At 42.1% G+C, this 26289-nt stretch overlaps 1 protein-coding gene across 6 annotated transcripts in view; it reads left to right on the top strand.

Moving 5' to 3' along the window:
- Nucleotides 1-26289, top strand: part of FNIP1 (folliculin interacting protein 1) — a 90928-nt gene that overhangs the window by 44009 nt on the left and 20630 nt on the right. For 5 of the 6 annotated variants that reach the window (XR_016444408.1, XM_090064405.1, XM_090064409.1 and 2 more), the window contains 9 exons: nucleotides 3775-3918; nucleotides 14032-14132; nucleotides 14424-14498; nucleotides 15011-15102; nucleotides 17709-17792; nucleotides 18805-18876; nucleotides 19670-19805; nucleotides 20320-20521; nucleotides 21316-21401. Coding sequence is in view for 5 of the 6 variants with exons in the window: in XM_090064405.1 (XP_089920531.1) it covers nucleotides 3775-3918; nucleotides 14032-14132; nucleotides 14424-14498; nucleotides 15011-15102; nucleotides 17709-17792; nucleotides 18805-18876; nucleotides 19670-19805; nucleotides 20320-20521; nucleotides 21316-21401 (992 nt within the window). In the remaining variant the exon portion in view is untranslated. The remainder of the gene's footprint in view (nucleotides 1-3774; nucleotides 3919-14031; nucleotides 14133-14423; nucleotides 14499-15010; nucleotides 15103-17708; nucleotides 17793-18804; nucleotides 18877-19669; nucleotides 19806-20319; nucleotides 20522-21315; nucleotides 21402-26289) is intronic. The other variant, XM_090064410.1, reaches the window with a different exon arrangement.

Here is a 26289-nt window from a genome sequence, read left to right as displayed (position 1 = left end):
TTTGTACCCCATGAGGAAACTCCTTTTTCCTCCAGCTGACGAGGGTCCACAGCTCTTAGATTCTTGCAGCTTTTATATAGAGATGTCCTGTCTTTTCCTTTCTCTGCTTTATTTCGGTCTCACTGGTCATTTCAGAAACAGCCTCCTCCAAGACTAGCCTCGGGCTCCCTGCTGCTATGTTGGTTCTGAGACCTTGCAAATGTTAGTTCTCCTGTGTTAGTCCTGTTCAGTCTCTTTTAATGAATACCTCATTTAGGAAAAGAAACCCATCCCCTCACCTACCTTACTCTCATTTACCATACCAACCCCTTGACTTTGGCTCCCCCTACCTCTTAAAGGTTTTTGTATTTTCATCCTGTTCTAAGTGGTACATATGGAGTAAGAGGCAGAGGTGCTGCATGCCTCCTTCTCATTCAGTAAAGAAGTTGCAGACCTTTGCCAGTCTGTTGTAAAGCCATCAAAGGGGTGGGAAAAGCTGAGCAGCCTTGGGCACCCTCCGGGTTGAAGAAGACTATGGAGAGAAGAGCCTACATGCGGAGGTATATAGCTGGAGGCTCTGAAAGCAAGGCCTTTGGGGAAGTGCTGCTTCAGAACAGGCTCTTAGTGCTATTTACTTGGGCACCTTGTGTGACCATGTCTTTCACCAAAGCCGCACCAGCAAGATCTTACATACACAAACACTGTACAGGGGATACTGCCAGGCCTTCATAGACCATTGTACAAGGAGCCGAGCAGGAAAGGAACAGAGAGCATGACAGCAGTGGGAAACCAGCATGGCAGCCAAGAGAGGCAGGCTGCCCGCAACGTCCTGTCAGCAGATGTTTCTGTGTCTGGCAACCTTGTGCTTTGCAGAGGGTGCCAGCAGCAGTTGGCCTAGAGACTTGATTTATTGCAGCCATGTTTCTTTGGGAGGAGAAAGTACGGATTTGAGTCTTTTTTTTTTTTTTTTTTTCCCTTGGGCATGTTGGTGAATGCTACAGTTACCTCTTTATTTTTGGAAACCTGACTTGAGTATGCCTGGAATATTATACTAGAGCACCAGTCATCCCATTCCTTTGTTGCATAATATCTGGTGATTTGTTGCATCTAATATTTCATTGACATTCAGATTCAATAACTACAGCAAAGTGGTGCATAGCAGATACTTGATCTTGCAGCCTGACAGGTTGCTCTTGCACACAGGCTAGGTACTAAAATTGTACGTCCCAAAATTTTTTCAGTGTTCTGTGTTTTAGAGATGATTTGCTACCTTCAAGCTGCTGACAGATGGTATCTAAAAGATCTTGAGCATTTGACCTCTTTTACTTCACAGGATCCTTATTTCATTACTTTCCATTGCAGAGACCAAACAGCTCTTCCCTTCTAGTATTTAAATTAGGAAAGTTTAACTTCAGGGTATCTTGGTTAGCAGCAAGTCTCGGAAAGCTGCTATGCAAAAATATATTTAAGTGCTGGCAAAGAAAAGTGATTAGGTTATGCAAATTTTAGACTCAATGCATGGGTTTTTTATTCCTATATGGCTATAACAGATCTATAAACTGATAGAAGCCTGCTTATTGTCACATCTTTTAAAGAGGACTTGCAAAATGTGATGGAAAATGCAAAGCTGAAATGTGGTTTGCCTGCAAAACCTGCTGTAACCCTGTGGATTTAATGTGGTTTCATCACATGATGCTTGCCTAGGCCAGGCCATTGTTGTTTGTGTCAGAGATAAAATGCAACTCCAGTTCACGAGTTCCTACTAAAGTCATATGATTGTCATTCACATGTTCCAGCCATTGTGTACTATGCACAAGTCACAAATATTGGCCATTAGCAAGCCTACACGTTGCATGAGTTCAGTGTGCACACCCAAATCAGGCTGGGAGATTTATTACCAGGGGAAGAAGTTTATGGCTAAAACTCAAAGGGAGGGCTAGAGAACAAAATTCTATCCCTGCCTCTGCCTCAGACTCACTAAGATGTGGGCATATATTTGCCCTTAAAGCACTGGTGCTTGAGGTTTTGGCCTCCCAGGCCAGATGAATGGCGTAGGCCCTGTGTCACCCCTGTCCAGCCTAATGTGCTGGGATTGGGCCCTGTGTCACCCTGTGTGCTGGAATCAGTTCTTCACTGCCCTCACCCAGCCCCACATAGGCCCCTCACCACCCTGTGCACCTAATCTGGTGCCATGGGTCTGTAAGGAGTCCTACAGGGTGGATGATATAGGATTAGGGGCCAGATCTGGCTCACAGGTCGGGGATTGAACACCCCTGCCTTCCCCTGTGGCAGCTCTACCTTTCCTAGAAACAGTGCAGAGTCTAGTACAGGCAGAGTTAGACAGTACTACCTTTTTTTTTTAATGCAGCTGCCCAAGTCCTACCTACTCTTGAGGCCACATTAAAGCAAACCAGTGCACTGTGGCAACCTGATAGTCCTCACACCACTTAGATTAGGAAAGAGTCCCTTTCCCTTCTCCTGAGTAGCTGCAAATGATTCCATACCCATCAGGCACATGAGTGCAAGGGTGCTAGGAGAGAGGCTTATAGTGTGCCTTCTTGAGGGAATGGGCTGGACCATGAATAGTGTCCAGTACTGAAAGGTAGTTGGCAAGACCTCCCAAGCAGGCTGTTGGAGTTGACACTGTATTGAAATGTATGGGACAGTTCACAGCTCTCAGATACTTTGCAGGCTCAGGCAGATGTCTGCTCCATCAGTGACAGCTGGGCAGACTTTTCATTCTTTTGGTTAGAATCAGGAGGTCTAGAAATTTGCACCATGTTTTAAACTGACATTTGAGCAGTTGATGTAGATGTGCAATCCCAGAAGCCAGAGCATCATGCATGGGTTCTAATCTCTGTGCCTTAATCCTTCATAGAAGTGCTTCCACTTGCTAGTGGTGGTCTAGCAGTTTGAGGTGGTAAGTTTCAAGGGAGAGAAGGCCGACATCAACAGGTCACTGGGCAATCTGGAAAAGTGTAAGCTGTCTATATACCTTAATTTTGCCAACCAGGAGTGTGAGAAATGCCTACCTCCTGCAGGCTTTCTATGATTTAATTAGTGTCTGAAAAGTACTTTGAGGTCCTTAGATGAAAAAATACTCCATGATGCTAAGGACCTACATTTTTTTGAAGCATTGAAAATAGGTCTAGTGTCTAAGGGCCTATTTTGCTGGGCATGCTGATCCATTCGATCACCCCCACTCTAACTCATTATGCCCCATATACCCAAGTACCTGTGTGCAAGTCCAAAAGCAGCCTGCATCTCTGCTTCTATTCCTCGAGCTTTGCAAACTCCTCTCATTCATGCTGCAATGTATTCTCTTCCTGCTGCCTCATACAGGCTTTTAACTTCTTCTCCACTTTTCCCAGAATCCATCTTGATTTCTTTCTACCATTAACCTCTGTTTTCAGGTCTCTGCCTTTCTGGGTTCCTGGCCAGTTGGTGCTTAAAATAAAGATGGAAAAATCATGCCCCCAAATCTTGCTTTGTAAAAACTCTTAAGGCTACCTTTAGTTGCTTGAAAAAATAGAGTTGTGGTGTTTTGTGAGCTCCCAGTTTGGTTTCTAAGTTAAAAAAAAACAAACAAACAGTTTCTTTCTTTATAGACAAGACGGCCTTTAAGAGAGAGGAATGATTATTCTGCTTACCTTTTTTTTTCTGCAGATATTCCTTTTGTTGCTCAGTTTACTTCTCAAATTGAAAAATACAGCACCAGTCCTTTCTAGTGCTGCTAGGCGGTGGCTTCAAGTATGTGACCCTTATTGTGACAAGTCAGGTTTTTTTGTTTTTCAGAAACTCTGCAGTGATGCTCAGGTGAGAGTCTTTGGGAAATGCTGCCAACTGAAGCCTGGTGGAGACAGTTCTTCCTCTTTGGACAGTTCAATCAATTCATCGTCCTCCTCTTCAGATGCAAAAGAGCAATGCCCAAAATATCAGGTGAGTCATTTCTTTGCTGTCATTACCCAGGCCAAATTCTCTTTGCAGGTTAAGTATTGAACGCTTTAAAATGCTTTAAATTAGATGGAGACTGTGGAGAAGGGTATCTTTTTTTTTTTTTCCGTTTTTTTTCTTAGCTTTGACCCAGGTACACATGGACAAGTTTCATAGATTTCATAGACGTTAGGGCTGGAAGGGACCTCGAAAGACCGAGTCTAGCCCCTTGCCCAAAGGGCAGGAAGTCAGCAGGGGTCGTAGGACCCCAGTAAGATAGTCATCCAGGTTTCTCTTGAAGGCATTCAAAGTGGGTGCTTGAACCACCTCCGGCAGCAGTCTATTCCAAACCTTGGGGGCTTGGACAGTAAGGGGGCTTCCTTATGTCCAGCCTGAAATGGTCCTGAAGGAGTTTGTGACCATTTGACCTCGTTATCCCTTGGGGCGCTTTGGTGAACAAACATTCCCCCAGATCCTGGTGAGCATCCCTGATAAACTTACAGGTAGCCACCAGATCACTCCTGAACCTGCTCTTTACCAGGCTGCAGAGTTTTATGGCTCTCAGCCTCTCATCATAAGGTCTGTTTTCCTGACCTTTTTATCATGCGCATGGCTCTCTTCTGGACTCTCTCAAGCTTCTCCATATCTTTTTTGAATTGTAGAGCCCAAAACTGGATGCAGTAAAGTTAGATGAAGATGGGACTTTACAGCCCACCAGCTGCCCTGTAGTTCTGCCTGTGGCCATACTCTTAGCCCACAGTGAGTGAAAGTTAACTCACAGTAGCTTGTATTAAATTGTATTTTAGACCATTTGTTCTGTCCTTCTCAGCTATATCTGAACAGAGCTTTCACAAAAAAGCCCCTTCCTTGCAATTGGACCCTGTGAGCTTTCGGGATAGGCTGAAGGATCTGGACCTGAGCTGTGTTCCTGGAAGCATTTATACTTGCTGTGTTTGTCGAAGCCCTCCTCTAGTGCCAGATTCCAGGCTTCAGGAGTTTTTAACTGCTCTAAATTAGCAAATGACTTTAAAGCATTATAGGTTAGGGGAACTTTTAAAAAAGGTGCCACGAAAGTAATCCGGAAATATGGGACTGTAAACCTATACACATGTGCTATTGAACAGTGTTATAACATGAGGATTTAGGCAAACGTGAGTTATGTTTGACAAAAGAGTAGAGGTTTTGGCTGCAAGAGTGGCCAGAGTCCTCAGACATGGATATATTTCTGTAATCTCTGCTTGCACAGATCACAAGTGTTTTATATTAAGCTGTCTTAAAATATAACTGAGTCTTTACTTTTTGTAATGAAGCAACTGTATATTTGAGGGAGGCTGCCTCTTGCACAGCTTCAGAGATACAGTATTACTGACGTCAGTCTACTATAGATGAAAATGACCAAACCTTCAGTGCCAACTTCAAATACGATCACATTAACTGTTGCTATTTTTGACCTGTTGCATGTTTTCCTTGTTTTCTCTTGCACATCATACTTTTGCGTGTGTGATCTGTCCCTTCACAGCCCCTACTGCTCACCATACTGTAAACATGCCATTCCCATAGGGTGACAGCACACTCCATCTTGGGGAAAGTGGCTTTTAGAAGGACTTCACCTGTAACATCTCCTCTTGGTGCTCCAAGCCAGGGTGGGCTCAAGCATCAGAACTGAGCACAGGGAGCTTTCCCATGCTTTCTGACTGCCCTCCCTCTCATCATATCCCACTAGCTGCAAGGCAAAGTGGAGAAGGAGTCTGCTAAACTAGAAGGAAACAAGATGAGTGTATCGGAAGAGACAGTGAGGCAGATAATAGGACTGGGGTCTAGGTAGGGAAGTTTGATAGAGACTAGTTGGGTATGGAGACTGGGAGTTGGATTTGTGAGGGGGCAGAGAAGACTTCTGAGGCAGGGAGCTCAATTGGGAGGTTAGGTTGGATCTGGCTGCACCAAGAGACTGGGGCTAGGGATCAGTGTGTTGGGAAGAACAGGGGAGTTGGGGTGGAGAAAGAGAACTAGCTTTGTGTAAAGAAGCTGGGCACTGAACTGATGAGAGGTGGAATCAGGAGAGGGACTAAAATTGGATAAGGATCTTGGGAATTAAGGCAAAGACCAGGAGTCATTGAGGTAGGGTTGAATGGAAGAGGCAGATTGGCCAAGGATCTAGGAGAGGGAAACTTGGACCAGAAGGTGTAAGGAAAAAGGAAGTAAGGAGTTGGGGCAGGAGGTGGGAAATTGGGACTGGCTGGGAAAAGATTCTGGCACCAAGTATTGGGAGTAGAGGAGATTGGGAATGCTGGAGGGAAAATCGGACTTGGATAGTAAGATGAGGACCAGCTAGGGAAGAAAGGTGAGAGTGGGGCAGAAAGGCTGAAGTGTGAGAATGGGACTAGAATAACGAGCCTGGGGGAAAGGGAAGCCACTGAGCTAGAATAGGGTTCTAACAGGGTGGAAAGGAGGAGATGGAGGTAGACTAGGAGGAAGATCTGTGTCCACTAGAGCACGTTCCTCTCCAGAGCTTGCAATATGACCCCGGATTCCTGAGTCTTATTCTTCTGATGTCAGCAAATGTGTGTGAAACCCTGAGGCAAAGTGTGTCCCATCCCCCACAGAAAGAAAGAATAGCAACTCACTGTTGCTCTCAGCTACTCCATTTCCTGCTGATGAACCACATATGTGTCAGTGTGATGACACACGATGGGATATTTATTTGCTTAGAATTTTTTTTAAAAGAGAGTTTTTTGTGCAGCTAACTTGATCCCCTTCTAGGCATGCATTATGGTGCAGTGCGTAAAGATGTAGCAAAGGAGCCAGTTGTGTGCAGGACTCCAACCAGATTGTTACACACCTTCCAAGTTCTGCAGCATAAGCCTGGGGTCTTGCAACAGCAACCGTCTTTAGTACACAGTTAAAGGCTACATATGCACATGGGAGCCTAGATAAAGTTGCTCAGGCACCTGGCATGCTTGCATGTTCTGAATGTTGACTGCTTGATCTTGCAACTGTAACAAAGTTGTTATATAAGGTAGCTTTCTGTGTTGAATGCACACTTAATGTGCAGATTTCGTAGTTGCAAAATGGAACTCTAATGACATAGGCTAAGTTGGAGTTTCCAAACCTTTTCTGTCCCATGGCACACTGGCTGGATGCAGGACAGAGGGATGGGGGTGCTGAGCAGCCAAATGCAGAAGTGTGTGGGGGGAAGTATTGGCGTGGGGCTGGCCAGGGCCATGCCCCCCAAGATTCCATGGCATACCTGGACATGGCCGATGGCATACCAGTGTGCTGCGGCGGTGTGGTGGACGTGGCGGATGGCACATCATTCGGTAAACATTTGGCTAAGTAGAGATGGTTAAAAAGCCCAAGGCTGAATCGGTTCAGTCTTCGCCAGTTAGCCAAAACTGTGCAGATTGAACTACTAAGCAAATGAACAGACATTCACTTTTGACTCTGCAAATGCAGCCACATGTCTGCAGTGGCTTAGGCCCTCAGCTGGGGGGCGCTAGAGCACACCTCTTTACTTGGCTGGAGCAGGCAGCTTGGGCCAAGGCTAGCTTACCCACCCTGTCGGGGAGGGGGTTGCAGGGGAAGTGCAAAGCATCCTGGGATGCTGGGGGACTGTGAGTTAACTTGAATCTGGAGGGGATCTGACACAGAAGTTCAGTAAGCCATTTTAACATAAATCAGTGAAGTCTGATACTGCATCCATCCAGATCTATCTTAAGCTGGTTTTGACCATTTTGTAAGTGGCTTATGTTCACTGAGCTTCTGTTGTGTTACAGATTTGAACCAGTTTCCAATCACTTATACCAGAGTGTGTGCAATTTCTGCCCCTAGCCATAAAATTTATAGAACATATGATGTGCTTCTGTTTTGTTTGTTTAACTATATGTGACCAGGGCATGAATGATTTAAGTTGTTCTGTGGAGGATGAAATATGGCATTTTTGCCCCAACTTGGTATTGTGGTATTCTTAATTACATCTCATCTAAAGCAGTTTATGAATGTGATTAAGAACACATTGATACAGCAGAAAAATTCTAATCTTTGCAGTGGTTACTTAGATAATATGTTGCTGCTGCTACTGTTATGCCTAACAGTAAGCCTTGTCAAGATTGTGCTCTTGTATTGTTCCCATTCAGGCTGAAGGTTTGTTTGATTATGAGTCCTGAATTTGTAAGTACTGCATTGAAATTTTATTTATGTGTGCAGAAGGTTACATTGTTGAGTAGAAGGACAGTATGTACAGCAAGTTGAAATTTCAAAATACGCTAAATCTATGGTTCATAAATGCGATTTCTAAATTATGTAAATTTTACCGACTCTAATATGCTAATGTACAGTAACAAATGCTTGCATTTTTATGCTGTTTTTATATGAGCTTATAACTATGACCCAGGGAATTGGTTTGTTTCCAAGATGGCATTGCCTTGAGTTGTGCCCTTTCGCCATATGCACTTCAGTTATTACTCATTTGAGTTTTTAATTTTTAACCCCTTTTCTCGGCTGATTGCACTCAAGTTGGTCTTTGGTGACCTTTATTTTCTAGAGCTGGGAGGCAGCTGACCTGTAGCAAGGCTTTCATGCAACATGTAGGCACCTGTAATGCATGCTGAAGTTGTCATCATTAGGTGCATATGAAATGCCAAACTTAACAGGCTGATGGGGTATGCCTTCATCGTCTTTGCCTGGACCATATCTTTCAGAGATGAGAGAGAAAATCTCTATGATTTGTATTTGAAACCAGATCTTCATACGTGTTGCTTGTAAATATATTCCTTGCTAGAGCTTTTAATGTCCATACATTCACACATTTTTGAGCCCTCTGATATTTATTGTTTAAAATCTAATTGCCAAGTAGACAACCTGATACCATAGGAGATGAGGATGGGAATTTCTCCATGACCCACTTAGTGATCAGATTTTTGCCCTGACACATAACGACTAGTAACTGTTGTAATTATATCCTCGTTTTTATAACTGTAGTTGCTATTCTTACTCACTCTTTTTTTTTTTTTGGGTTCCTGGGTAGTAGTGTGTTCCAGAGGTTAGTTATATGCCTGTTAAATACTTTTGCCTTGGTATTCAAGCCCAGTTTTCAAGGCAGTAAGTGAAGAAGTTAAGTGATGCAAATGAGTTGCCTTTTAGTTCTCGTAGCATTTTCTTTGCTCATATATTGTTGAGTATGGTAAATAGAAGGATTCAGTAGCTGCATTTTTACCATTCATTTTTTCCTGGGAGATGGACTGTGTTCCTGATTCTGCCATTGACTTGCTCTTTGACACTGGGCACATAATTTAGATTTTACCCAAATGTAACTGTTGCATAAATCTAAATTTAGGCATCTAAACCACTGTTCCAGGTTTTCCCTACGGGTTGTACAGTGATTTCAACCCAGTATTGATGGCAGGAACTGAAAGGCTGAGCAGTTTCCAAGCTCAAGGTTGGAAAGGTTGACCTAAGTTCTTTTGCTCCACTCTCCGAGAGCACTCAAAACATGGTGTGCAGGCCAGATCTGGCCACACAGCTGAGTCATCTGGCTTGTGGGGCTGTCCACAAGACTGGGAATTTGGCAGCAGGGGAGTGGTTGCAGTGTTAATAGTTGTGGCTCTGGGGGTCTTGCAGCAGTTAATGCTGGCTGCCATTGCTCCTCCATTGCCAGATTTTTTTTAAAGAACTACAGAATCGGGTTCGTGGTCCTGGAGCAGGTATGTGCACTGGAAAGGTTGAGTACAACTTGTGTGTTGTCATGTATGTCTGGTTTCAAAGTGTCTTAATTGTGAAGTATCTGAAGTCCGTGGACATGTCCAGATGAGCGTGCACATGAAATTTGTGGCACTGGGGACCCGTCTACAGTGCTGCAAACCACACGTGCCACACATGCAGGCATTCACTGTGCTGCTAATTTGCAGTATGGTGGGTTAAACCTGTGCTAGAAGAAAGCGGGGCGGTGTACACAGTGGTGGTGTATGTCACCCAAAACTGGAGCCCAGCTTGCCAGAGATGCATGCTCTGGCTGCCAGCCAGGCTCTGAACACCTGGATCACTGCTGCTGGAGCCCCAGCCACCCCTACCCTACCTGGACTCTTTTTTTTTTTTTTTCCCCCTGAACTAACCCCACTGGCAGGAGTGTGTGCTGGGGAAGAAAGCAGCGGCATGATTTTGTACCACTGCATTTTTTTTCCCCTGCATAACTGGATGCCCCTGCTCATGGGGACATGGCTCATGAGTCATTATGGTACTTAATTTAGTTGGGGTCTGGTCTGAAAAGTCGGGGTAGTGCTAAGCTTCTGGTAACTTTAGAAAAGTTGGCAAGAGAAAGTATCTCCAGAAAAGAACATTTTTACAGGAGAGGAAAAAAAAAAAAGGTGACCCTGATCACTCACGAGTATGTATGACTGGAAGGACAGCACATGGAGAGAGGAAGGAGCAGTGTTGGTTTCTGTCAGCTGAGAGGTTATCTCCAGTTGATTAGCCTCAGTTAACTTTTAAATTTTCAGCTGCAGATTTTGCTTGCTGTATGCAATACTTTTTTTTATCTAGCGTATGATGTTACATAATGACATTCCCCTTTTGCGTTTAATTGGTCTCACTTACGGCAAATGGTTACCAATCAAGTAAGGGAAATGCATGCTTACTTGTGGCATCAGGCATTCAAAGGTGGCCAATCATAAAAACAACAATAGACAAAAGTGAGATTAAATGCAGCATTCTGCAGACAGGTGGTCATGATTCCAGTTTTGTCAAGAGAGTGTGGTCCAAACTGGCTCAAATCTGAGATCTGTGTTGAAAATCGCCACTGTGTTCATAAAGCTTGTCATCCTTGCTGTCTGTTTTCTGATTAGGCAAAAGCTAAGATTAGGTTATAGATTCTCCATTCAAGAAAGGACTTAAGCACATGCTTAATTTTTAAAAGTTTGTCCCATTGATTTCGGAAGAGGTTTTTTGGGGTTTTTTTCTCTGTTGAGCCAACCAAGAAATCTGTCCAGGCATCCAGATGGAAAATAAGAAGTCACTCGTATCAAGTCTTGGGCCCAAGTTTAAAAAAGCAATCTAGAAAATTACAATTTAATTGTTATTTTCCAGATGCATATAATTAGTTGGCTTTTAAAAAATCTTTTCTGCTTCTCACTTCAGAATCTGTACAAATATATTTTAATTTTAGAAAAACAAATTAATTGCCCTTTTAAACATTCCCACTTAATTAAAAATGTTGCATCCTTTTTATATCCTCTAGTAGCAACACCCTTTTCATGATGCTTCACAAATGCCATCAGCTCTTCCCTCCCAGTCACTGTGACATATGAAGAAGTGGTTTCTTAACCCAACATTTAAAAAATATCGCAACTTAAATATGAGCTCATAAGATCACTAAATGATTTTCAGAAATGTTGAGCACCTGTATTTTCTGTTGATGTCGAGAGGAATTCCAAATGATCAGTACCTCTTAAAATGAAGCCAGGTCTTTAGATATCTAAATAAAGATTTAGGCCCCAAACTTGTAAACAGTTAAGCATTTTACTAATGTGACTAGGACCTACTCATGACCAGAATGTTTATCATGTGCCTAAGCCTTTGTGGGATTGGAGCCTAAGGCATTACTTCTAACTACAGCAGATACCAAAAATGGTCAGACATTTTATGCTCAAGTTGTTTTGATTTCCATTTAACAGCCTAGCTGTTTCCATTTAAAATTTGTTCTATACTGCTTAAAAACAATCCACATTCAACTTCTGAACTTTTTTTTTGCTGTGTTCTACAAGAAGGGAAGTTATCAATTATGATTAAATTCCTAAATTTTGCATGTAAGTTATGGGCTTGCTCCAAAGACTCCTGAAGTCAATGCAAAGGCTCCCATTACCTGCAATGGATCAGGTCCTAATGAAGCAATCAAATGAATTCTGTTTCTCTTGGAGCCATGTCTTGGATTGTTTTGGAAAGTCAAAATTAACATCTCTTGCTATCATTAATTCCCTTAAAAAATGTGTGTGTGTTTGTCCACATACCCGTCTACAACTGTTTTATCTGTTGCCTTCATATGCTGATTTTTAAAAAAGGCTTTCCCCATATGTTTTCCAAGAAGCACCCATAAACTTCCTTGCGATTCGAATACTCTGTGAAACTCCTTTTTTTTTTTTTTCTTCATTTTTATTTTATAGTTAGGAGTTTTAAGATTTTTTTTTTTTTTTTTCCCCCCCATGCAATGACCTGTACTACTCATTGTTATATTTAGGTTTGTGTGATATGATCCAACTATTGATATTTGTCAGTTGTAAACTGCATGTACTAAAAAAAAATTTTGAAAAATAACACTTATGTGAATGAAAAAAGACATTATCGAACCTCCTCTTAAATCTTTCCGTGCATTTGAGCCAGGCTCAACCCAGACCGATGCTTTGTGGGCTAAGAACGCCTGTCATTTAGCAGTAGTGAATGCTAATGCTGGCTGCTTAATTATGAATGTATATGTTGTTCTTTTAGCTGGTGCCAAGCAATTTAAATCTTCCTTAACCTGGTGTTAAACATGTGTGAAAGTCTAAGCTCTGGTATTTTTAATATAGAAGTTGCCAAATAAATATTAAAAGCAGATGGCATGCCATGAATTAGAACTAGTCAAATTCTTTGTTTCCAACTCAGCCCTATTTTTCAGTTTTGAGGATCCTTCAGCAACTGGCTCAAATTTGCATAGTCATCATTCATAAGTCATAATGATGATGGTTATTTTTATTAATGACAATAATAGACATTGGGATGGCTAAGAGATCGTGATTGGGGGCTTTGTTGCAAAGTAGGATGCTGTTATTACAGTTTTGTTTGTATTGTGATAAGACCAAGGATGCTCCATTATGGACCAAAACCTCAGTGTGCCAGATTGGATGCATGCGTGTAAAAGGAAGAGAGAACCTGCTGTCTCATTACAAGATGAAACCACAAGGTATCAATGAGACTGCTAGGTCAGTGTAACAAGGAGCAGATGCTGCATGCTGGCTGTGTAGGCACTGTCAAGTGTTTTGTAAGTGGAACTGCACAGAGAACTTGAAAGGGAGCTTTAAATGAGCATATTGTAGTGTCTCCTTGGCTTTTGCTGGGAGCTCTTCTTAATGCATAAAGCGTAGAAGCGTGCCCAAGTGCTTGAGGAAAATTAAACAGAGGCAGTAACAACTAATAACACGGTGAGAGCAGAGGTGGAAGGTTGAAAGTCTGATACCAGTTCAAAGATGGTAGGTGGGATGGCTCTAAGACAAGAACAGGCTTAAAAGTGAATGTCTTGTTCATATTTGCAGAGAACTTGCAGCAGGTTGTTTGCTGTTTTTGTTTTCATCAATTTGGCATTAGTGGTTCATGGTGTACAACTAGTCACTTCAGCCACGTGGGGTGGTTGCAATGTCTTGAAGAAATGGCTGAATGTTTTTAAAGAGAAAGATGTATGAGATCACTTCAAATGGAGGGCAACTGATGCTGAACAACAAATCACAAGGCCTCACAAATACCAGCAAATCAAACTAATCGGCTTTATTTCTGAGCGCAGTTGCACATCCCTTTCAGCATCCTTTGGTTACCTCTATAGTGGTGGTGTGTGCAGTTCTCTATGGTCTTTTTGGGACTTATGCCTTCCCTTTTGCTTTGTAGTTGCCTATTGCTGTAAGAGAGCTGTTCATTGAAAAGACTATAGGAGCCTGTCCAAGCTCTACATTATTAAGAACACAGTACTTTTGGATTTTTTAACTGGTCGCACTTTTGTGCTGTAGCAGTCTACTGACATTTTGGAACTTGAGAAAATGATCTGCCCTACTTGTTTTCTGTCTGGGGCTGCCATATCTTTCAGTATGAATGACAGCTGCTAGTGGCATCTTTCTTTTATACTCAGCTATTTGTTTTATGAATTATTATGATGCTTAGTTCAATCCACAAACAAACTGTAAGCTCACTTCTCACAATAGAACAACGTGCCAGCTACTCTATACTTTCAAGTGCTTGACATATTGCTATGTTGCAAATGCACTTTGTGTCCAAAAAAGAAAAGGATTTGTAATGAGAAATATTTTGATATATTTCCATGTTGTCTTGAAGTATGTTATTAATATGCTCAAGTACATCAGGGTACATAATTGATTGGTTGTTTTACAGGGTTCTCGGTGCTCCTCTGATGCCAATATGCTTGGAGAGATGATGTTTGGTTCTGTGGCCATGAGTTATAAGGGCTCCACACTGAAAATTCACCAGATCAGGTGAGATTCTTTGTGGTGGTGGTGTTTGTTTTTACTGAAGTTCTGCTCACAAGATTCAACGCTGGGGTTAAAGGGGTCCATATTGGGAAAGAAGCTATTCAAATGAATGCCCTCAACAAAAACCAGAGGCAGCTTCTAGATTCAGGTAATGACAATTACCCTGCTGGTGTCTGAGATGCACAGTGCTATACATGTTTTACATTAAAGCCTGTAAATTCTGGACGGACAAGGGAGAAGAAAAGGAAGTCCAGAGATATTATTTCTGTACTGACTCTCTCTCTTGTCTCCTAGGTCCCCTCCTCAGCTCATGCTTAGTAAAGTTTTTACAGCCCGAACTGGAAGTAGCATCTATGGAAGTCTAAACACGTGAGTACATGATAAATGGTATGTGATCAGTATATGCTACTTGGAAGAGAATTCAGGCAGGAGTTTCAAGGTTCTTTTTCAGATAATGAGGAACTTTTTATTGTTTCCTGTGTGTTCCTAGTTGCTTGTTCTCTTGACCCTTTACTTGAGGTCATCTTCATACAAATTTGCTTGAAGCAAAGGGATGGGCAGTTGTCCTATAGAGCAGATGTATGTATTTAAGCAGCGGGACCCTGCACGGTGTGGAGCACTTACACTCTCAAAGGGAAACTCATGGGGGTCTCAGTCCATGAAAAACAAGAGATGTTACAAAAGAGGTCCATCTCTAAGCCACCTGCTTTTGAGTTTCCATATGTTAACTACGCAGTTGGGCTCTCTTTGTATATATTAAATCCTAAGCTTTTCCCAGTGAAAAACTGCACTTTTTGCTTGTATGTTCCATTTGCATAATAGATTCAATAATATTGCCTTGTATAAAAAAGGGAATTGGTGGTTTTGTTTTGTGTTTTCAGGCTTCAGGATAGTCTTGAGTTCATTAATCAGGACAGTAATACATTAAAGCCAGACCACAGCACACTTATGAATGGACTCCTTGGAAACATAGGTAATTCAGTTTTTATTTTATGTCTTGTTATCTCTGTTTAATTGAGTTATCACTAGATTTTAGAATGTATTTAGTTACCAAAGATTGACAAGTACTGTAACTTAATAGAAACGATCGCAGCCCAAGGGACTTCATGGAAAGAAATCTTGGCCTGACTTTGAGAGAATAAACCAAACAAGTTCGGGAATGTGCTAAGGGGTCTCTGAGATTGTCAAGACCTGCCTTCCAGTCCTGTCAATTTATTTAATATTTTTATTTTTTTAAAAAGGGAAGGGAAAGTTCTAGCCCTCTTAAGTATGTTCACTGTTGTCTTTGTACTGTGCTGCAAATAGGTAGACTCTCAAAACCAAAAACACCCCAAGTCAAAGATTGGATAGACTGGGTGGAAGACCAGTTTGGTGTCTTTGGTGCTGTAGACAAAAGCTAAGGAGTTTGGCTGAACATTTGACAGATATTAAGCCATAGAAACCTTATGAGTAGAAAGACTGTTAGCCTTGTGATTGCTACTGTACTGCCAGACAAGACTCTCAAAACAAAAAACACTCCAAACCAAAAACCTATGTAGCAGAATATCACTGTATGCAAATAGACTTCTTCCCAGAGTTTTGAGTGAAAGTGAAAGCTTAGCTATGCAAAAATGGATCAGAAACGCTATTTTTTTTTTTAATCAGGTTTTATTATTGAAGTTGTAAAAATGAACTGCATTAAAAGAGAGGCTTAGAAACACAAAATGAGTGTTTTTGTTTTCCCCACCAGTGCATGTAAAACTCTTACCATTGTTGTCATGATCATTATCATCATGCTAGCTGAATAATACTAATAGTAATAATAATAGTTTTCTGCTACTTTTCTTATTGGTGGTTCTTTTACAAGGGAAGGCAGGTGAAGGAGCTTGAGACCGCTTGTCTATTAAATGTCTCTGACTTTTTACTCAGTGTTGCCGTGGGGCTTGGGTGAGGCTTTCAACAGTGCCAATTCAATGCCAGAGGCAATGAGAAGAAAGGTGCCTTTCTTACTTTGGTGCTTTTTGAAAATCTCATTTTGCATCCGTAATCTGTAGGAAAGCAACTTCTGTTGGCAAAACTGTTAGTGTGGAACGAAAAAATTCCACAGTGAAAGTTAAAACTTGGAGCATTGTCGCTGTTCAGCATCGGCATGAGATGATGCATCGGCACTGATTTCAGTCCATCAGAGCCAACTATCCTCCTTGATCTTAGCATTATACTGGTGATGGCCTTCCATAACAGTAAGAAGACGACAACACTCTTAGTGCTTTGTTTCAGGGCACTAGTATGTGGACATTTATATATGTTGGGACGTAACTGTTTCCATTTGGAGTTACTGAGGTATGCACCCAACACATAATAAGGTAATGGTTCCAAAGAGGAGACTTAAACACTTGAGACTGAGTGAACCTGCACAAACTTTCAGTCCATTCAGAACTGTTTGTTTATAGTTCCTGTTTCAAGACACAATGAATGATGGGTAAGTTAAGGCCAAGAAGTTAATCTGTAACTGGAACATTTCTGACAAGTAACATATAAGGAATACTTCTGACCTACTGGCTCTTGCCAACTTGTGATATTAAAAAGTTCCTGTGTGTTTTGGGAGGGGACTATTTACAGTCTTTTTTTTCAGACACGCCTGTTTATAAGCTAGTCCCCATGTTCTTCCATAGTAAAGAACTAAATAGCTAAAAGGGAATGCAAAAAGCTTTTGTTAAAATGCAGCGTTCTGGGCTTTTAAATCATTTTACATAGAGTAGGTAATAACATCCCAAATCTAGCTTTTGAGTAGAGCTAATAATTACCTAATGAGAAATAACTGTGTGGGCTTTGTTGTTTTGTTTGCATAGAGAGAACAAGCATATACTCTATTTCCCTATTTACCTGTAGATAATAAAGTTAATACAGAGTTTTAAGACTGCAAATACATATTTTCTGTTCATCGTTTTGACTAATATTATATCTGTCCTCATTTTCTTGGGTAACTATTTTGACCTTTCTTGTTAGGTCTGTAAAGTTTAATTTACATCTGCTGTCTTTTCCTTTCCATCTTCTTCAAAGGTGGAGTCCCCCAGCTATCTCCTCAAATTGAGCTGTTAAAATGGTCATGATAAAGCAGGCTAAATCTAACATATGGGATTCAAACTAAGTTTTGACCTCATAGGGTTTCATAATTTCTTCATAAATTATGAGGACCTGACCTGACAAAAAATGTTTTGCATTTGAAAGTTCATTCTGAACTACATAGTTGGTTCAATAAAAGATATCAGCCTAAGAAATCCTTGCCTCTTTCAAATTTAATGATTTTGAGCAAACTTTTGATATGGGTAAAACTGGAAAAGTGGATCCTATTTTTAAAAAATCATGGAAATACTGTTGTAACCATGAGTAATACAGCTTGAATTGATATTCCTGTTGAATGTAAGAGCTATGTTTCCCTGTATCTGTTGTTCTGCATTTATGTTGGCTTATATCTTCTCCCTACACAGTCCCCTGGACCTCTTCCTCCTTCCCCTTCCCCTCCCTTACCCCATCCCCACAGACTCTGTTCTGCTTTACTAACCTCATTCTTTCATATGTATTTTACGTTTTGCCATGTAGGTCTTTCACAGCTTTGCAGCCCCAGGCGGGCGTTCTCTGAACAAGGTCCGCTCCGCCTGATCCGGAGCGCCTCTTTCTTTGCAGGTTTGCATTGTGCTGTGTGGGTAGTCTGCTTAGTGTTGCACAACCGGGTGAGCTTGTAGTTTAGCCCTGGAAATAAGATCTGTTTAAAAACATATGGTAATGCAATTAAAGGAGATGGAGAAATTATAAGGTGGGCAGAGGGGCCTATTTTGCACCCTTCTCATGTAGAAGATGCATGTTTAAAATTCCAAGAAAACAGGTAGATGCTTTAAAATTTCTGTTCTCTTTATGAGCTTTTAGTTTTATAGAAACATACACATTTGTGTGGTGCGTGCATCTTTTTGGAGGCAATATTTGTAACTTTTTTTAACTGGCCTTGCTTCAACTAAATTACAAGTAAAAAGTAGTCTGGGGTTGCTAGGAAACGAACAATTCCTGGTTTCAGGAGAGGGGTCTTATTTCCATGGCTGAGTAGCTTTTTGTTTCACAGATTTGTAAAATGTATCACATTTAAAGATTATTGAGATTTTGAGACACTTGATCTTGTGTACACACACAGTGGCTGTGAATTCAAGTAGCTTAAGGCTTAGCTGAACAAGCAATACACTATACAACATTTTAACAGGAATTGGTTTCCTTCCTGGTGGCCATCTTAAAGTCTTTTTAGAAAAATTCCTTCAAACATGGTCAAGCCCTGTATACAAATCTATCGCTGTAGTGATATTAGCTTTTACACATCTATTATCTAAGTTACTCTTTTTATCTTTTGCTTTGGGCTATAGCTGCATGGCTAGCACCCTGTTGATGCATTAGAATTTTACTGTAAAACATTTTTTGTCTCCACAAAAGTGAATACAAGTCTGGCTGTTTTTCTATTCAAATGTCTGAGCTTTTCACATCAGTGTTTTGGCTTGTTCAGCTTAGCAGCATCTTTTGGTGATGGCCTTGTGCAATGCTGTTGAAAAAGATCTGAGTTAATGAGCATGTTTTAGTTGTGTTAATTAAATGGAGCTCTACAAGCCAGGAAAGACACGTATATTCAGTTGCTTAATTGATGTGCTTTGTTTTACAGTTCACAGCAACCCTATGGACATGCCAGGCAGAGAACAGAGTGAGGACAGAGACAGCGGTATAGCCAGATCTGGTAATGTAGTCTCATATACTGATCATCACTCTGAGACCAGATGTTCATTCAACCTGTTAACTAAGTAGCCTTCGTTTCACTCAATGACCTTCCCAAGAAATCCCAAAATTCCACTTAAATACTCATCAGATTTGAAATGCACATTTTTATTTATATTTGTGCAGATTCTTGAAAGAGCATGTATCCATGCATCCTACGGTACTTTCTGGTGTCTGAAAACAGTTTCAGGTCCCAAACACAGCAGTACAATATAATACAACTCGTCACCCAGGGCAGCTTAAGCACACATATGAAAAAATCTTGTCCAAGCAATGCCGTGTCCCATCGGCTTGCCTGTGTGGGGCCATATTAACCTCAGCTATTAGAATGCTATTTCCCCCCCCAGACACTCTACCCCCAGTTGGCTCAGGATGCTGTGTCTGCTGGGACTGGGGACTTGTCTAGTGCACCATCCTTCCTGGCTATTGGCAGTTACGTTTTTAGAAGAGAAAACATCTTACTACTTGAAAAAGGAATTTCCAACCTTGCCCTTGGAGCTTGGTGGGGCAGTGAGATGTACTGGTGTGTGACATCTATGCTGCTGATCATCTAAAACTGGAGTTTTGGGACTGTTCCAGCCCATCGGTCCTGGATATTTTGAAAATAGGAAATGAGAGAAACCAAATGATATGTGGCACAGCTAAACTTTTGTGAGGCACCTTGAGTTGGCAGTGTTATTTCTCAAATGTCATATTCTTTCTTCAGTGTGCCTCAATTATGTATAGACTTATAATTGTTCCTCTTATTGTTACAGCATCTCTTAGCAGCCTTCTCATCACTCCATTTCCATCTCCGGGTTCCTCGCTTACCAGAAGCTGTGCCAGCAGTTACCAAAGACGTTGGCGTCGCAGTCAGACCACAAGCTTGGAGAATGGGGTCTTCCCTAGATGGTGAGCCAGAAATTATAAACCTGGCTGTTTTCTTCCATGCAACAACATCTTACCACCTGATTTTGCTACCAAACACCAGTGTAATGCTGTTGCTTTGTATGGAGCACTTATGCTGGTGAAACTCAAATTTTTAGCATTGGACTCCTGTTCCTTTTTAATGTTTCATCATAGTGTTTACCACTACTAACATAATGGAATGCTTCCAACAAAATACAGGTAAAATATGGAAAACAGTCCCTGAGATCCTAACAAATAGCAAACCAATGGAGTGAGCTGGAATATAACCAGTTGCAAATTATCAATCTGATTCTAGACTTGGAGACTTAAAGCTCAATAATTTGTTGTGCTTGTATAGTTACAAACTTGTTGTTATCGAAGAAAATGTTTCGAGAGTAAACACAGACAAAAGGAGATCACTTAAGTTAAATGTTCTGATATTTAATTACACAAGAAATCAAACTTTCCTTTGAAAGCAATCAAGTGTGCTAGCTCCTGCTTTTTTTGCCCCTTCAAGGTCTGTAGAAGAAAGCTTTAATTTGTCAGATGACAGCTCTGGTCCCAACCCAGGGATTGTTAGGAAGAAGAAGATCGCCATTGGGGTGATATTTACACTCTCAAAGGATGAAGATGAAAACAGCAAATTTAATGAGTTCTTTTTCTCACACTTCCCTCTCTTTGAGAGTCGCATGAACAAACTGAAGAGTGCAATAGAACAGGTAAGCGCCATCCCTTTGCATTCTTGTACTTTGCTTTTTTTTGTTTACCTTTTTCCCCTTTCACATTCCCTTCCCTCAAGTTTAGCTATTTATGTGTAATACAATGATCTGCCTTCTCTGCTGATGGAGTTCCCCTTGAAGGGAGTTATGCTCACTGAGCTAGATCTTTGACTGTGCTTCCTATGGCTAGTATAGAGAGGGGACTGGGCTGGGGGCGAAGCATGCTGCATTGTATTGAAAGAACCACTGTCTTGAATTGGAGCCCCTGTATTGGCCAAGATGGAAAGGTGACTTGATGCTGTCTCCCTGTGCAAGCTACATAAGCGCCCACACCAGTGGATTACATTGCAAGATTTTAGGTTTTTATAGGTTAGAGGGTTGCCAGTAATTCTTTATTTTCCTTTTGCTGATTTCTAAACGTGGCAGATTTTCAAAGAATGAATGCGCAGTTTGGATATTAAGTACAGATGGATTTGCCTCTCAGCCCTTTTCTAGAAAATGCTTCACACTGGGTGTGCAACCACAGAAAAAGATTCAGAGTATGAAAACTTTAAATGCTTTTTTGGCCTGAGTGAAAAAGGTGCAGAAGAGGAGGAGGCTGTAGATACACGTGTCTCATATCTCTCTCTCGCTATAAAAACTGGCATTGTACCATTATTTATCATTTAAAAAAAAAAGAAAGAAGAAATGTTATTTGCATGACTTGCTGGATGAAAGATAAGGGCAAACACATGACTGTTTTCCATTTGCTGCCATGTCGGGTGTTAGTTATCTGTTTAATGATTGTTTTCAAGGCTATGAAAATGAGTCGGAGATCAGCTGATGCCAGTCAACGGAGTTTGGCCTATAACAGGATTGTAGATGCCCTAAATGAGTTCAGGTAAGCATATATAGTTTCAAATCTTGTGCTGCTGTTCTTTTAATTCCACTTCAGTCCTTCCATCTTTCTTGACAAGCTCTTTCAGGTAGTGTAGGTTTTTTCAGCATTTGACTATCTCTTATTTGAAGTTAAATATATGCAGTCACTTTGCCTTTACTGTGAAAGTAAAAGTAATAAACATCAATGATAGCAAGGACCAGCCTTTGTAGTGTGCATGCATATGTGAGCAGAGGCACCTAAGCTTGGAGGAAACAGGCTTTTCTTTGCTTCAGTTTGTGAAGGATTGAAAAAGTTATTGCCTCGCCTCCAAGCTGTCCTTCAAGACCCTTAGGAGTCACAACCCAGCAGTTAAGAAACATTGCTCTAGGCCTCCCTCCAGAAAGGTGAGAAGCATCTTCTAAAGAGTGTTGTGCAAGCTTTTTTCTCTATGATAAATCCACAGTGGAAACCATGCAAGGTTATAACCAAATGTCTACTTAGTAGTTGCTACCCTTTTGAGAAGTAATACAGGATGAACATTTTACCTGTATTTTTCCCTTTACCACAAGAGCAGGGAAGTGGGAGAAAAATGAAATCCACCTTTTCCACTTTTTTTTTTCTTTTCTCATCTTTAGGTGTTGGGGCGGGGGGAGAGTGCAAGGGCAACTACAGCAGCCCCCTTGTTGCATTTCCAAACAACTTTCTTTATCTTGTAATGACCCAGATCCTCAGTTTGCTGTCCAGCTTCTCTGTGCCACAGGCTCTTCTGAATTGCCTGCACAATGTCTGCACAGCAGGGGCATGTCAGGAGCAGGAATGAGGGGCAGGCCCACTGTCCACAGTACTGATTACCCTCGGGTCTCCCATATGCTTTGGGGTGCATAGGTTATGCCAGGGGCCATTCCAAAGAGCAGTCAGGAGTACTTGGGTAGCTCAGGGGTGGCTTGCATTCCCTGTGACCTGTCATCCATCCCCTATCAGGGCCCTGCAGGTTCTGTGCTGTGCAGACAGTAGACTTTTACCCACAGCTCATTTTTGTTTGTTTGTTTGTTTCCCACCCCCCCATTCTTACATAAGTTGTTTGGTTGAGCTCCAGCTGCAGTGTAATGACACTTACAGGTTAAACTGAGAAAGCAAAGGCTGCAGTCAGCCTGATGATGCATGCAGACGAAGAAAATAAAATGCCCCACTTTGTAGCGCAAGATTGGCAGCATTTTTGGCGGAGCCTTTAAAACAGTATAAGATGTGATGGTTCACATGACACAGATTGCGTAACCCTCTGCGGACGCCTATGTGCATTACCAGTTCTGTGCCGAGGTTTCCATGGTGCTGTAAATATTGTTCCATGGCAGTGTCACTGGGTGAATTCGAGCCAGTATATTTTCATACAGATGAATTTCCTTGGGCAGCAGCCTTCTTTTTGATTAATATTTTTTTAACTAAGCCTTGTAAGAGGCATGAGTGCTGTGAACACCCCACTTACAGCTGATTTCTGCAGCCCTTTGGAGCCTTGCTTCCCTGTGCAGGGTCAAGTTGTCACGTTGTGTTGTAAGAGTGCCTTTTTGTGAAACACAAAAACCATGTGATTTTTGTTCTTCTTTTTTTTTTTCTGACCAAATGTGTCATAATGTGAGCAGTGCACGTACATACTTAGCATTAGATTCTGGCACTGGTCAGATTTTGGATCAAATGAAATGCCTTTTAGCTCCTTTGAAAATAGGAGTCAGTTTGTGCACTAGTCAGCAGATGCCCGTGCCATTCTGATAGCATTGCTAATGCATCCCATTGCTGGTGTAAATCAGCACTGCTTCCAGAAATCAGTGGAGCAGTTCAGATTTCTTCTAGATGAGCTGAGCTTGTGACCCCCTATTTCCACTATCAAATAATCAGTCAACCTATTCCTCAAGTCAGGTAACAATGAGCAGGTGGCATTTAAATATCTGTCTTGGTCAGCAGACAGAGATGGAAATCACCAGGGAAATATCCTCATTATGACTGTGAGCAGTGTCCCCTGTTACCTACTTTGTGTTTTGCCTGTGTTTCCCTCCTTATGCTTTCCGTTAATTCTTCAGCGAGTAGACTATGGCAGCATTTTGCTTTCTCCTTTTCTACCTTCCCAGGATATTATTCCATCGCTTCCAAAACGCTTGGTTTTCCTAAGCTAAAGAAACAGAGACTTTTTTTAACTGAAACCCTTCTCGCTCCCCCACTCCCCCCGGCCTCCCCCTGTTTCTTTCCAGAATACAAACAGTTCTAGTGAAGTTGCTCTGTTTTTTTAATTAAGTTCATTTTATGGTGGTGCCTATAAAGATGCGGGGCAAGCTAGATTGTAAAGGATTTTCTTTGGTCATGGAAGGTGCTGTAGTGTACGTTGGCTCCCACTGGTCCCTTGAGGCCTTTTGAGCAGCCCGTGAATCCCTGGGGATACCCACCCATCACACTTGCAATTCCCTGACCACACTCCCTTCCTCTGTTGTCCACAGGAGTAATGGGGATGTCAGGGTTTGCCCCTGAGATGTACTGATGTAGGGAAGATCATCCAGCAGCTGGAAAACATGGCTTTAGGCTAACTTTGTGCTGCTGTGGGAGATGATTTGGTTCAAAGGTTTTCTGCATTTACCTGCCTGCTTGTAAGGAAGAAGCTGCGCCTTTGTTTGCTGCTGTTATCTGAGACTGAGGGAAGCGACGCAGTCTTAGCAAGAGGCCCCGGCAGACGCTGTTTCCTGCTGCCGATCACAGATGTTAGCGAGTGAGTTGCAGGCTGGGTATTGAGCACCAGGGCTGCCTGGCATCACTTCATCTTTTAAAACCCCTTTTTTTTATTTAAAAAAAAAAAAAAAAAAGGGTTTGTTTAAAAGTACTCAGGGGTTTCACTCCCGGCACTTGCCTTAGAGGCTCGAGGCTCTCTTTAGCTGTCAGATGTTCAAACATGTGCTTTATGAAATATGCTTATTCAAATACAGCAGCTTTTCAGACACCCTCAGAGCCCTCTGGGGTAGTGGAGTGCATTGATAATGCTGATTATGCGTCTGACTAAAACTCATGTGGCATCACTGTGGTGTGGTAAATATGCAAATCAGCAAGGAAGCATTAAGGACAGATGAAGGGAACTCCCTCCCCTAGCATGTTTACAGCCAAACTTAGGCCCAGTTTTTAACAAGATTACCTTGCTGACTTCAGTGGTGAGCACTCAGAAAGTAATGGCCCAGTGTAGCACCTTGCACTGTCTGCTGCAGCAAGGTGTGCATGTCTGCAGTGTCCCAGAGCAGCCTGGAGTGCGGGGGCAAAACCCCCCAGTGCTTCTAATCCAAACACCTGCAGTGCTTGTTTGCTTGTTTGTTTCCATCCTTTCTAAAGAAAATACCTGTTTTTATGGGGAGGAGAGGAGTGAGGGGAGCATGGAAGTGAATTTAACAAAGAGGTAGAATTGTGCTTTGATAGTACTTCATCTCCAGGGCATTCCCAGTGGTCCCTTTTTTTATGTGTATGAACAAAGCAATACTCTGCTGCGCCCAGGCAATGCTGGGAAGTGTTTTATAGGTGGAGGCACAGAGGCACTTGTTGGGGTAGGGGCCATATTTTTTGTTCCTTGTTCATACAGTGCCTCACGCAATGGCATCTTAGCTGCACCAGGGTCTCTGAGCCCAGTACAGCAGTGCAAATAAAAAAGAAGGATGAAGTGATTTGCACCAGGTAACATGGGAAGTACAGCACAGGAAATAAAAAACAGAACTCATGGTCTTGTGTAGGGAACACTGCTTCAGCAGCAGCTCTTGCTCAAAAGAGCGCAGCGCCGCGTTCAAAATCAGCACCATGAGACGTGCCCACAGGACCGTGCGGCCCCGCCCCGGGAGAGGGCTGTGAAGGCTGTTTGGTTGCAGCTAATTATTTTCAGGTGAGAAGCCTTGTAGGCAGGAAGGTATTTTCTGCAGAATTTGGCCCAACACCCTGCGCTCAGGGGCCTGCAGCTTCCCACTCCAGAGTGCCTGTGTGTGTCTGCACGGCCCAGGCAAAAGTTCAGGCTCCCAGAAGCATTTCTAAATTAAAACTATTTTAAACATACTGGAACCTTCCCAGGAACAGAGTCGCTCATTAACTGAACTTTTCCTGACTTGTCACTTTAAGATGCTGAGGTGAGTGCTGAATTGGGGAAGTTGGGGTCGAAATGGCAGGGGGGGAGGTGGTTTTGCTAAATACGGCACTCGCTACAGACCGTGGATAATGATCTATTAGAGCATCAATTTTTAATTTTCTTCTCTGTTTTTCAAATCCATGTAGTTTAGTTAAGAAAACATTGTAGAGAAGTGAAAGGAGTTAATTTCCTCCCCCCGTTTGCAGAGTCTGAATGCAGTTAATCCTTGCCCTTGGTTTCTGTGCCATTACTTACATGTCTGGTATTGAGGGTTCCCTTTACTGCAGTCACATGCCTGCTGGCAGGCGGCCAGTGGAATCTGATCGCTCTCGGAGGAAACACTATCAGTTGCAGATGCAGCCAGGGTTACCAGAATAGTAAATAACGAGTCACAAGACTCGATCTATCTTTTCAACGAAAACAAATATTTTAATATCTTGATTTTAGAGGAGAAATAGTGGTTTTTTTGTTTTTTGTTTTTCCTTTGCAAACAGCTGAACAGCTGCACAGGGCTTGCTGTGTCCTGAAGGAGGGCGCAGGGCTGTTTTGCATTGAGCCCTTTTTGTATCGCCCCTGCTTCTAAGGGGGGCCTGCCCCACAGCGTATGTTTTAACACTGGGTTTAAGATGTATCGTGTACTTTCTATCCAATTCCTGTGCCTTGGGGGTCTCCCCCTTTTTATGCCCTGTTGATGGGCTGAATCATGCCCTGTGGGAGGCTTTTTTTCCGTATTCATGTTTCTATTCCTAATCCTCACGTGGAGATTACTAGACAGCC

This window comes from Crocodylus siamensis, chromosome 10 (assembly GCF_052110815.1).
Source record: "Crocodylus siamensis isolate JL-2025a chromosome 10, ASM5211081v1, whole genome shotgun sequence".
NCBI lineage: Eukaryota > Metazoa > Chordata > Crocodylia > Crocodylidae > Crocodylus > Crocodylus siamensis.
This window is presented reverse-complemented; position numbering and strand designations above follow the sequence as displayed.